A 13,146-nucleotide genomic window follows, 5' to 3' on the forward strand; every position below is an offset into this window, starting at 1 on the left:
GATGAGATCAAAGTGGTAGTTGAAGATTTTCCAGGTGAAGTTTAAAATTGCATAAATTATTGTTTGAATTGACTGTTCTTGATATCCCGTGAATGTCATTATAGTGATTATACTCTATTAACTCTACGTATGGGCATGAAGTACCAGTTGGTATCAGAAACATGCGGACTATACGTAGTCTATGGTGAATGGCTTGCTTAGTTTATTTGTATTCCAAGGCCTCTTAAGGTTGACAATTGTGATCAATTGCTTAATAGTATTGTTGTTCTGATGAAAAGGATCCACCCTCTATTAAGAATTACAAATTGGATGTATAGATTTTATATAGGGAGGCCTAACCAACAATAATTGTATTCAAACTTGTGCTGGTGCCAAAACATGATGTTTGTTTATATATGACTTCTATTTAGTATGCATCGACACTAATTGAAACATTAATTATTCTGAAAGTGTTCTTAGTTAACTGTATTGGTTCAGGAGGCAGAATTGTTGATTCAAAAGCATGTTCTAGTTCCAGAGTATCGGGAGGTTAAAAATGAAGTAAAGAAGACTTTGCTGGAGAGGTGAACTGTGGAAGAAACACAGGTCAGTCCTGAACAATGCTAAGATACTTGAATACTTCCCAACACATGCCATGGCGTCAAATCAGATATATGCACACACCAACAATGTCATACTTGTATATTTACTTAATTCATCCAATTGTTTCATGGGTGAACAGAATATCTTTGCTAGGAAAGTTTCAACAAGCTTGAGTGTTGCACTACAAATGTCACGAAGTTTGAGGCTTGCCTAGATTAGTACAACACAAAGTCATAACTGCCTTTGTGCCTAAAACTCCAACAAAAATGAGTAGTGTTTTGTGATATCCTGATGGCAATTTCTGGTCCAATATAAAAGATCTGGTTTTAAGGAAATTGAGTGTAGCCCTTACATTTGAAGTCTCAAATAGGATAATCTAATGGGATCATGGAAGAAGTCGCAGTATGTGTACATATCATACAAGTTATACTCATTCTTTAATGTACAAATGGAATTACAAGATTTTATCAGATGCTTATATATTTTCGATTTCAGTGTATTCATTTCTTACGTGATAAAAAATATATTTGACGTATCATTTGTCATATTATCATAAGATTTTGTGATTCAACTTTCATAAAAGAACTATATTTTAACAGAGATCACCATAAAGAATCTCTTTTATTTTTTTTCTTTTTTATCTTCAACGGTATTAAATCTCCATTACATATGTCATGGCTGCAACTTACAACGGAGGTAACATGGTTTTTTGGTTATCAGGGGCAAATAAGACCGAAAAAGAAAAGTGCGGTCCAATGAGAATTTGAGATTAACTACACCGGTCCATTCTCATGACAGACCATTCCCTTGTGGTCTGAGCCCACAACCCGGAATGCCTAATGAAATGAAATTTAAGTCAAACGGACCATTCCCTTGTGGTCTGAGCCCACAACCCGGAATGCCTAATGAAATGAAATTTAAGGCAAAAGGACGCGCGCAGCGACATGGTGTTGGTGATGGCAATGCTTGGCGAGGTTCCGGTAGAGCTCAGGGCACGCCACCAACGTCGATTGGAGACGGAGGATATGAACCAGTGAGGACGGTGGGCACGTCGTCCACCGCCGAGCCAGCTATGCATATTGGTCGGAGATGTTGGTTGTTAGCTAGGGTGGATTTGGGCGAGGAGTGGACTGGGATGGGTAGAAGAGTTGGAGGAGAAATGTTTGTCGTTTATTTGTAGGAAGTCAAGTGCAGCTTTCTTTGGTCACTTTGTAATGAGGTGGAAGTGGAGGTAAGCACGGCTGCACGGGCCGAGTAGGATTCTTTGGGAATCACACCTTGAAAACCAAGGTACGTGTTTGTTGGGGTCTTGTGCATGTGGAAGGAAATTAAGGTGTGGAAATTCTGGCTAGGAAACAAACTTAACAAAGAGTGGAAGGAAATTAAGGCGTGAAAATTCGGAGGGACGGTCAAATTGGAGACAGATGGTAGGCCGCCAAAGTTGATGAGCCCATTAAGATCACAAAAGCTAACTGTCTCGAAAGTGACTAGTTGGGGCCGGGGCTAATGACAAAAGGAAAATGAAAAGTAGCACCCACATGGGACGTTGACTGACTTATAGAAGGAAGCATTAATGGAGGTAGCTACAAGGAAGCATCTTTGCATATAGAAGAACATTAGTTTTCCATCCACTGCAAATTAAGAAGATTAATTTCACCAATTTGAGAGAGAGAGAGAGTGAGAGAATCAGAAATATGGCTGAAGGTGTTGTTGTTGTTGCGGCTGAAGGGATCAAGACCCTCGGAGACTTCATCATTCAGCAAGCGAAGTTCTTGAGCGGAGTCAGCTATCAAGTTGAGCTTGCAAAAGTTGAACTACACTTGATCCGCGGCTTCCTTAGAGATGCAGATGCAAGACAAGGAGAAGAAGAGGTAGTCCGCGTTTGGGTTAAACTGATTAGAGATGCTGCTTATGACTTGGAGGATGTCGTTGAATCTTTTGCCTTGAAAGTGGCTTCCAGGAGGAGAGGAGGTACTGTGAAGATTGCTCTCAAAAGGTTTGCCAGCATCTTTAATGAAGGAGTTAACCGATACAAGATTGGGTCCGAAATTGGGGATATTATGACCAAACTTTCTCATCTGAGGTCAAGTTTGCAAAGTTATAACATCAGGCAAATAAGTGGGGGTGATGGTGTCGGCCGTGTCGCTTCTTCTTTTAAGAGGCAACTAGACCGACGGCTAACTTATGCTCATGAAGTTGAAAGTCATACTGTTGGCTTAGAGGAAAACACAGATATACTAGTGAAGGAGTTGGTGAGAGAAGGAAAGCGTCACCGTGTTGTTTCTATTTGGGGGATGGGCGGCTCTGGAAAAACCACTCTTGCAAAACAGGTTTTCCTTCAAAATGAAGTTAAGCGTCATTTTGATTGTTTTGCTTGGGTCTGTATATCTCAACAATGGGAAGGAAAGGATGTATTGGAAGATATTATAATTAAACTCACTTCCCCAACAGCAGATAAAAGGAGAGAAATTTCCAAAATGAAAAAGGATGAAATAGCAAGGGAGGTCTTTAGTATCCAACGAGAAAAGAGATGTCTGGTGGTCCTTGATGACATATGGACTCAAGAGGCTTGGCATTCGATAAAAGCTGGATTCCCAATCAATGAGGAAACAGAGAGCCGGATATTACTCACTACTCGCAAGAAAGAAGTTGCCTTGCTTGCTTCCAAAAATGATCATCTCCACCAACCTCGACCACTAGATGACAACCAGAGCTGGGAACTGTTTGAAAAGATAGCGATGTGTGGAAGCGACAAAACAGGTATTTTTGTTTTCAGCCAACTAATGCATATTTATCTGTACTTTTCTAGCCTCGGGAAGTTTTGCATTCCATAGAACACCGTAGTTCATATGGGGGAATTCATTGAAATTCCTATAGAATCTAACGGAAAAAAACCCACACATATTATTTTTTTGGGATTTTGTCCATTTACCCTAATTTTAGGTCATTTATACCACTTACCCTATTAAGTTTTTTTTTTTTTTTAAATTCCCCCTTACTCATAAAGACTCTAATAAGGTCTACCCTAATACCCAATTAAGTTTTTTATTTTTTATTTTTTGAGACTATTTTACCCTCACCCCTTTGTTACATAGAGAGAGAGAGAGAGAGAGAGAGAGAGAGAAGCCATAAGAGACTTCACCCGAGTCTGGTCACTGGCCAACGATCGCCAGATTCCTGTCATCGATCACTGGCCATTGGACTTCTCTGAAAACTAAGTCGAAGGTCTCCAAAGAGGTCGTCGGAGATCTCATAGGTCACCGGAGAGGTTTATTTCCCCCTTCCCCAATAAACCTTTATTGCCCCCCCAATAGACCTTTATTGGGGGGCAATAGAAGTTTATGAAACTTCTTTAGAGCCCCCCAAAGAAGTCTTCAGAGATCTCATATGGGGCTGGAAAGGTTTATTGCCCTCCAAATGAACCTTTATTGCCCCCAATAGAACTTTTAGTCGCCGGAATGAGAGCTAATCTCTCTAAAATTAGACAAATAAAACTTTGATTAAGAAAAAAAATGAGGAAATTACATCAATTCAAAACATATATTGCCCCCCAGCAGCACTTTATTGCCTCTCGATAAAAATTTCTTTTTTCTTTTTTGTTTCCTTCTGGGCATTCTTCCCTCATTTTACCGACATTGGATGATTGATTAAAGACCAAAACAAAGCCTAAAGAAGAGACAAAAGTCAAAACAAAAACAAAGCCCTAAAATGAAACTTGTGGACATAAACAACAACGTGCATTCAATCCCCACCCATTATTTAAGACTCAAAATAAGCCCAGACACCAACATCTCCTCTTTCTCTAGAATAAATGCGACAGAATAGAATTCACCATCTCCCAGTGGCAATTTGTAACACCATAGCCTCCAAGCATTCATCTACTTCCACATAACAACAGCAGAACATAATCAATCACCCGTATTAACGTCTCATTACTCCATCCTTCCTAAACTAAAACCTTACATCACTCGAATTGGTGAGCTTAGAACTACTGGAGCCGGTGATAATGGTCGGAATTTCATTTCAGAAGATCTGAACCCGCTTCTGAGTGGAGGTGGTGGAGACCGACCAGATGTGGTAGGCAGGCCGTGTGGCTACGACGACCTGATGAAAGCCGATTTCGGAATGGCGAAGGTGGGGTTGAGGAGGCCAATATAGTGTGATCGTCGGAGTCCGGAATCGCAATCAGGTCAGGATTTGTGTCCGCGAGACCGCAACTACCTGCGGCTCAGGATCCGACAAAGGCCGGATGTTCGCACTCTTCGAGGCCGCACAGACCACAACCCTGTCATCATTGGCTGGAGCCTAAAAAACAGAGACGTGGACGAGCTTAAAGGAGCGGTGGAGTAAATTGAGGAAGAAGATGACAATGGAGCAGAGGAAAACAGAGGAGCCAAGCTCTCTCCATGAGTGGGCAACTCAGACGAGGTCGGAGAAGCTTTGAGAAACATGGTGACGATTTCGGAGAGAGCAAATTAGAGTTTGATGTGGGATTCAGAGGTTGAAGAAGAAGAGGGAATTTGAGAGAGAGAGAGAGAGATCGGGCTCCGGCTGAAGGGATGAGATAGAGAGGGAGTGACAGTGGTTGTAATTTATTAATTAGGCTGAGGGCAAAATGGTTATTTGCTGTTAAAGTGTGTATAAGAACAAAAATCTGTTGTTAGGGTAAGTGAGATAATTTTGGCTCATTTTGGTGTTTTGGGTCAATGACCTAATTTTTTTCAATCTGCACCCAATTATTTTATTTTATTTTTCTAAATTACATATATTGCCACTATTTAAAGCTGGCAAAATTAACGTTCTCTTTAATTACCTTAATTTTAGATTATTTTTTTTGGGTCCCATTATTATAGCATTTTCCCTTCTACTAATCATTAACGCTAGAATTATGGAGCCTTTCTTTACATATATTTTTTTGAATTCAAAGGCTTTATAGATTTAAATGAATATGAGATTTACTTTTTAGTAATTTAAACTTTATATATTAAAGGTAGATTTTTTGTTTTTCATCAATTTACTTGCAACCTGACTTAAAGGTAGACGTTTAAGTATTTAACCAATCTAATAGGTTTTTATTTTAATTACAACCTAAAGATTAGACGTGTACGTTCTGGGAATTTTCATATCAACCTCTTTCTTAGGTATTCTATCATTGCGAGTTGACCATATTCTTAGGTTGAAAATCTCTAACTTGTCCCTATATGCATGCATCTATCGATTAGGTAACAATTAAGAATGAACAATGATCAAATTAATATGACAATACACAAAAGAAAAAGTTCAAATCTAGAAATAGTTACTTTACCATAAGAAAATTCGGGGTACAATGATGAGAAAAGAAAAGATTTGGAAAACTAAATCTCATGAATAACATACCTTATTAGTGGATATCATACTTTCAGAAGAGAATATGGTCATGAATGCAAAGATGATACACAAGTTAACAACAATAAATTTGAACTTCTTTCTTATGGTCTACATGAACTGAACTAGTATTTGTATAGTTTGAAATCATGGTGCTATATATAAAAGTTTTGCTCAGTGAAAATTTGAAATCGAAGCATGCATGAATTAAGCCATAAATCACATACTTTCAAAATGTTACTATTATACATCAACACTCTGTAAGGAAGGTTGCCTAAGGGTACATCAGGCATATAGAAAAACAAGAAGAAAAAAAATTAATTAAACATAAACACTTTACAACGATGGTTGCCTACGTGGATTAGGTGTAGATTAATAGAAAAATATGCTTGGGTTTTTCCCGATACCTCTTTAGAAAATTGGGTTTATATCTAATTTTTTCTTTTCATATATATGCAATTGTTTCTAACTTTTTGTTTCAACATATCATATGCATGTTGTAAATGTTATAAATTATATGCAAGAACAGCAATATTATATGTTCAAGCATATGATGACATTCTATCTACACAAAAGTAAATATGACAATCAGTTTTCAGTAATGACTAAATCTCTCTTACTGAAGTACTGCTTTTCTTTTTCAGACTTGGAAATTTATGCAAAGAAGAGAGAATTAGGAAAGAAGATGCTTGTACATTGTTCAGGTTTACCATTAGCCATCAATGTGCTCGCTGGTCTTCTTAGTAGACGAGAGACGATTGATGAGTGGGATGCAGTACTTCTTAATGTTGATGTATACATAATGAGAGGCATAAATGTCCTTGAAAGAGAAAAGACAGGTCAGGAGTGTGGTGTTTCAGGTGTCTTGGCATTGAGTTATGATGACTTACCATCTCACTTAAAACTATGCTTTTTGTATTTAGCCCAATTTCCTGAGGATGATGAGATACGGGTAAAAAGACTTACTCAATTATGGATTGCAGAAGGATTTATAACTTCAACGTCAGAAATGCATGTTTCAGGGGAAATTTTGGAAGAATTGTCATATAGTTGCCTAGTTGAATTGGTGGAAAGATCTATGGTTCAAGTTGTAGAATATGGTTTAAGTGGGAAGGTGAAAACTTGCGGTCTCCATGATTTTATGCGAGACTTGTGCTTGCAAAAGGCAGAAGAGGAGAATTTTCTCCGAATTATTAACTTTTCTACGGGACTGGTATCTAAGACACCACTAATTGGCAAGGTTCGAAGACTTGCCCTCCATTTGGACGAAAATGTTAAATATGATTTCAGTATAGATGGAAGAGATGAGCATATTAGGTCTCTATTATACTTTACCCCAAAAGGGTTTGACCAAAAGTGGAACAAAAAAGTAATGCGATCAGTATTCAATGACTTCAAATTGCTTAGAGTTCTGAAGTTTGAAAAAATAGAGAGAGAATTTCAGTTACCGAAAACGATTGGGAATCTAGTCCACTTGAGGTTTCTGAGTCTGAAGCATAGTGCATATAGTGGGTTGCCATCATCTGTTTCTAATCTGGTACTTTTGCAAACTCTAGATCTGCGGTATAATTATTATTTATATGAAGGATCTTGTTTTGGTCGGGAGAGGGCAACCCGAATCAGAAATGTGTTTTGGAATATGGAGCAACTGAGGCATTTATATTTACCTTGGCGTCACTATATAAGTGAACAGAAACTCTCATTTGCAAGGCTGTGCAATTTGCAGACGTTGGGTGATCTTCCAATTGAGAAATGTGAGTTAAATGATCTTGTTCAGTTAAGCAATCTGAAGAAAATATCCATAATCGTATCACAACCTAGTCATTTGGAAAAGTTCAAGAACATGTTGATATCAAGAAGTATAACATATGAGCATCTTCGATCGCTATCTTTGAAGCTAAACCGAGATGATAATGAGGATATAGCAAGAGATATAGTGTTAAGGTGTCCTTATTTATACAAACTGCGACTGCTTGGGAAAATGAAGGAGTTTCCAGAAGAGCTCCTGGGCTATCCAAAACTCACCAAGATAACGCTGGTTAGTACAGAACTGAGATGTGACCAGATAGATATAGTGAAGATGCTGCCCAAGTTAAGGGTGCTTTACCTGGGTCGTGATGCTTTCAAATCAAAAACAATGGTTTTCTCCCCAGGAGGCTTTCCTCATTTGGAATTTCTTACACTAAGTGCTTTGTTTATGTTGAACGAGTGGAGGGTGGAGAAAGAAGCCATGCCTAGTCTTCAGAGATTGCATATTGAATGGTGCTTACAATTGTGGGAAGTACCAGATGGGCTTCAGCATATTACTACCCTCAAGGAATTAACAATCAATGTGATGACCAGTAGATTCTGCAGTAGGGTTGGGGAAGAAGGAGAGGATTTCTACAAAATTAAACATGTGCCTTCTATTATAATCACAAATATTCAACCGGACTACAAGAAAGACAAGGAGCCAGAAATGGAGGAAGCAGCAGGTGCGTCTCGAGTAGTTGCTAATGACTATGAGGAATCAACTGTGGATGGTATGTGACTAATTGATTTTGTCCGTTTTATAACAGCATAGCCTCTTATATTGTGATCAAATTAATAGTTTTATTAATTAAATTTTTTACTTTTATTCCTGGTGTATGGTAATGTATCTTGATTATGAATAGCTCCTCTGCCTCCTGAAGAAAAAACAGAGGAAATACAAGCTGCATCCACTCCTTAATTAGTTAAATCCACAAGTTCGACTTTATATATGGTCAGTCTTTTCTCCCAGTCCCTGATAACACCCACATATATTTATAGCTCTTTGTGTTTCACATAGAATCAGACTAATGTGATGTATATATCTGGTGTATTACCCGTTGCAGGCTTGCAGCTATTACAACAGATGTGAATTGTAAATATATTTGTAGCGCTGTTTGCAGTGCTAGATGTCCTAGCTTTGTATATATTTGTAAATTGTAATCCGTCCAACAACCTACTTTCTTCGCAGATTGATCACCCTTTCATTTTCAGAACTTCCGGATTACTTCACCTATAAGCTGTGAGCTAAATAAAAGTAGTAATTTCATTGTATCAGTAACCAGTTCTTTTTATTGTGGCCTGTGTTCAATATCTGGGACGCTGAATATTATTGGGTAAATACTAAATAATAACAAAAGGAGGGAAAATTGGGCTATGTGCTTTGGGCTTTATCAGATAGCCTAGTCGAACGGCCCGCCTTTAATTCTTCCCCACCCAAGAATCCCCAATTCCCTTCTCTTTCCTCAGTCTTTCTTCCCCGATTGGCTTTGCACAGAAAACAATCGGTTTTTTTTTTTTTTTTTTTTTTTTTTTTTTTTTTTTTTTTCTGAATTATGCTTTCTTTCCTGACCTAGGGTTTCAAATTAGGTTTGAATACGTTTCTTATTTATCCTCCGAATTTGATTTTTACGGTATAATTAGTTCTCTAGGTTTTGTTTTATAGTGAGTTATGGGTTTTATAATCTTGATGGATTTAACTGAAGAAAAATTATGAGGCTTTATAAAACTCGAAAAACAGTGATGCAAGTGCTGAAAGATCGGGACTACGTAATTTCACATTGTGATATCAACATTACATTGTTACAACTGAAGAACAAATACGAAGAGAACAAGAAAAGAGAATACGTGCCACATGTATTAAATTTAAATGCTGAAATTATAACAATTTAAAACTGTGCACTTATCATCAGCGGTCAGGTACACTTGTTCCTTACATTCCTTCCTTTAGGTGAGCAACTCTGTAAAAATATTATTACAACCAATCCAGTTGTTTTAAGCTACTCCAATATTGTACTAGACTACTAATCATCACCCCTGTAATTAAATAGATGTATGTGTATCTACTAGCTAGCTAAATTTGTAGCAGCTACAATGGAGCTTCCTACATGCTTCAGTAAAAGGAATACTTAATTTTTTACTCGTTCTCGTTTTGGTTGAACTAGCTTTTGTTAGTGTGAGTCATCGTTCCCTATTTGGAATAGACTACAAGGGAATATATTGTTGTAACTACTTACCTTGTATATGTTGTGTAGTACAGTAGTACACAATAGTTGTCGTATGTTGTAGTACGATTGTAATCTGTTTATATACACCACAGAATGGGTGTAATAAGATATCAGAAAATTCATTCTCTATATCTCGTCTTATCTGACTTGGTATCAGAGCAAAGATCCGAGAGGACTTTGTCTCTTATTTTCTATTTTTATTTTTCTGAATTATTTCAAAAACCCCATTGTTAGGGTTATTGTTCTCTTAACGGCGTTACTCTCACGTCTGTTCAAGAACGACCAGATCGTCTTCTTCTTGGACTTCAACGTCATTAGACCAGCTACCTCCATCGCCTGTCAAGATCGGCTTCATCTTCCTCGTTCAGACCCAACCTTTTGCTTGGGCACCAGAAATCAATTTCTCTAGAAAAGTTTCCTCCACCGCACCGTCCGACCGTTTGCTCTGTTCGGTGACAACATCATCAGATCGGGTTCACATTAGACCAGTCGAAATCAGACCCGACCCGCTACTTCCTTAGCCCCGTCGCGTCGAGCTCCTCAGCCCCAGATTGACAAGCGACATCATTCAACCAAGCTGCTCCAATCCCATTCCAGACGGAGCTTGAGTGGGAGTTTATCTTCCACCTCTACTAGCGGCTAGGTTTCAGTGGGCTAGAGGGAATCATGCGCTCAACCGCCGTTGATCAGTCGCCCTACAGCTCGGCCTTCAGGCACTTGTCTGTTGGGCTACATGAGATGTTCTTGGCAACCTCAAAGCAGCCCCGGGTGGAGTAGCAGCTCAGGGAGGAGATCGAGGGTCTCCAGAGGGAGCTGGCGGAGGCCAAGGACAGGTTGGCGGATAAGGAGCGGCAAGCTGTCTGTCGCCGTTGAGCGGGACGTGGAGCAGAATGACCATGTCTCCAGGCTAGAGCAAGACATAGCCTTGTTGAAGGATCAAGTGGCGGCAAAGGTGAAGAAATTTGAGATCCTTCAGCGGGATTCTGCCACTAAGTCTGCTAAGGTGAAGAGGTTGGAGGATGAGGTTGCTCGTCTGGGAGCGGAGGGGAGTCGTGCGACATCTGCAGCAGTGGAGGCGTTTAAGCAATCGGCGGAGTACAATAAAGCATTGACTAAGGCGGCGAAGGCCAGTGCTATTGCCAACGTGGAGCTACTGAAGCAAAAGGGCGCCATTGACTGGGTCAAGGCGCCCCAGCCTGTTAGGTCGTCCAGTCAGAACGCATCGCCCGCGCAGGCTGTGGTTCGCGCCGAGGTTGAGGTTACCCGTTCAGGTAGTTGGGAGAGTGGTGTGCGTCCGGCGGACGACTCTCAGCAAACACCGCCTCCTACTCAGTCCGAGGTCTCCCGTGCTGGCTTCCTGGCCGCCCACACCCGAGTGGATGGTACCATTATAACGCCGAGCCCTACCACTCATGGGTCCGATCAGATGAGCCGTCAGTCCGAGCAACAACCGCTGCCGAAGGGCGAGACTGCCGCGGATGCCCCTCGTCTATGAAGATAGCTCCACAGCCTGAAGTAGTGCCACTGAGGCCTTTATCTTTTTTTCTTTTCTTTTTTTTTTTTTTTTTTGCGCCACTAAGGCCTTTTGTAATTCAACAATATTCTTGAGCGGGGAGTCCCGACCCCTAAAATGCAATTGGTATTTTGCTTCTGAGATGAACGTGTTTATCGATTGTATGTTTGCATGATTATGGACCGCTAGAGTTTTGACTGCTGTTTTGTGACAATGAAACATTAAAGGGATTAAAATTGTTCCAAGTGCACGGTGTAGCGGACTACGTCCGCTGAACTTTGTTAGCGTTGCCCTTTAATTCTTATGCTTGGACTTGGCGACAATGGTTTGAATAATTCCTCGTTTCATTGATAGCTGATATGTTAGCGTTTTACAAAAAGCGAGGTTGTACCCGTTGGGTAGCTTCCCTTAGCTAAATATTGTGTCAAAAATTTAGCTAAGTCAAGATGCTCTAGGGTAGCGGGATGTCTACTTGTAATAATACCGAAGGTGTTCGGTATTCCAAGGGTGGGTCGTTGTGACGCCATCCTTGTCCATTAGGTAGAAGGTGCCGGGGCTAGCGACTTCCACAATTTGGTATGGACCCTCCTAAGTTGTGCGAAGTGTTGTTGGCGGTGGAATGACTTTCTTCATTACCCAGTCCTCGAGTTGGAGGTTCCAGGCTTTGACCCTGGCGTTATAGAAACGCGATACCCGCTGCTTGTTTTGAAAATTGTGCAAATGGGTCTTGTGTAGTTTTTCCTCTAGGAGGTCTCTGTCGAGGTTGACGCCCTCGCCGTTGGTCTTGGGGCAGTAGCCTTCGACCCTAGTGGTAGGTTGAGTTACCTCAATGGGTAGGATGGCCTCAGTTCCGAACATCATACAGAATGGTGTTTCACCAGTGGAGGAAGTTGGGGTAGTTTTGATGGCCCACAGAACTTCCGGAAGCTTCTCCGCCCATAAACCCTTGGCGTCGTCGAGTTTCTTTTTTAGCAGTTTCTTGATTATCTTGTTTGCTGCTTCGACCTGGCCGTTGGTTTAGGGATGGGCGACAGATGCGAAACTCATCGGGGTGCCTAAGCTAGCAGTGAAAGATATGAGTTCCTTGTTGTTGAACTGTGTGCCGTTGTCTGTGATGATTGTGTAGGGGACACCATAGTGGCAATAAATGTTCTTATAGAGGAAGTGAGTTACCTTGGCGGTGGGGATTACCGTCAGTGGCTCTGCCTCTATCCACTTGTTGTTATAGTCGATGGTAACAATGATGTATTTGAACTGGCCCTTGGGGGTTTGGAATTTTCCCATTAAGTCCAAGCCCCATGTGGAGTGAATCCATGGACCAATGATGATCGACAGTGGTTCCGTCGGGGCATGTGGGAAATCAGCATACTGTTGACATTTGTGGCAAGATCTCGATACCCTCCTGGCGTCGTCACCGAGAGTAGGCCAAAAGTAGCCTTGTTGCATTGTCCGATTGGGCAAGGATCTGGTGCCCAAGTGGTTTCCACATTCTCCGCCGTGTATCATTGCCAGAACGACATTTCCCTCCCCTAGGGTTAGACACCGGAGGTTGGGGTGGGTGAACCCCTGGCGGTAAAGCTTGCCATTCTGGATGTTGTAGCGGGTTGCTCTCCGCTTGAGCTGTCGTGCTTCAACCTTGTCCTCTGGCAATGTTCCATTGCGCTTATATTC

General features: G+C 40.7%; 1 protein-coding gene across 1 annotated transcript; it reads left to right on the plus strand.

Moving 5' to 3' along the window:
* The first annotated feature begins 3 nt into the window (after positions 1–3).
* Positions 4–8,946, plus strand: LOC112197289 (putative disease resistance protein At1g50180). Its single transcript, XM_024337914.2, has 6 exons — positions 4–34; positions 478–585; positions 1,303–3,342; positions 6,591–8,468; positions 8,601–8,689; positions 8,802–8,946. The coding sequence occupies exons 3-5, from the start codon at positions 2,277–2,279 to the stop codon at positions 8,654–8,656; spliced, it is 3,000 nt and encodes a 999-aa protein (XP_024193682.1). The 5' UTR covers positions 4–34; positions 478–585; positions 1,303–2,276; the 3' UTR covers positions 8,657–8,689; positions 8,802–8,946.
* Positions 8,947–13,146: the final 4,200 nt, after the last annotated feature.

Source organism: Rosa chinensis, chromosome 1 (genome assembly GCF_002994745.2).
Source record: "Rosa chinensis cultivar Old Blush chromosome 1, RchiOBHm-V2, whole genome shotgun sequence".
Classification (NCBI taxonomy): Eukaryota; Viridiplantae; Streptophyta; class Magnoliopsida; order Rosales; family Rosaceae; genus Rosa; species Rosa chinensis.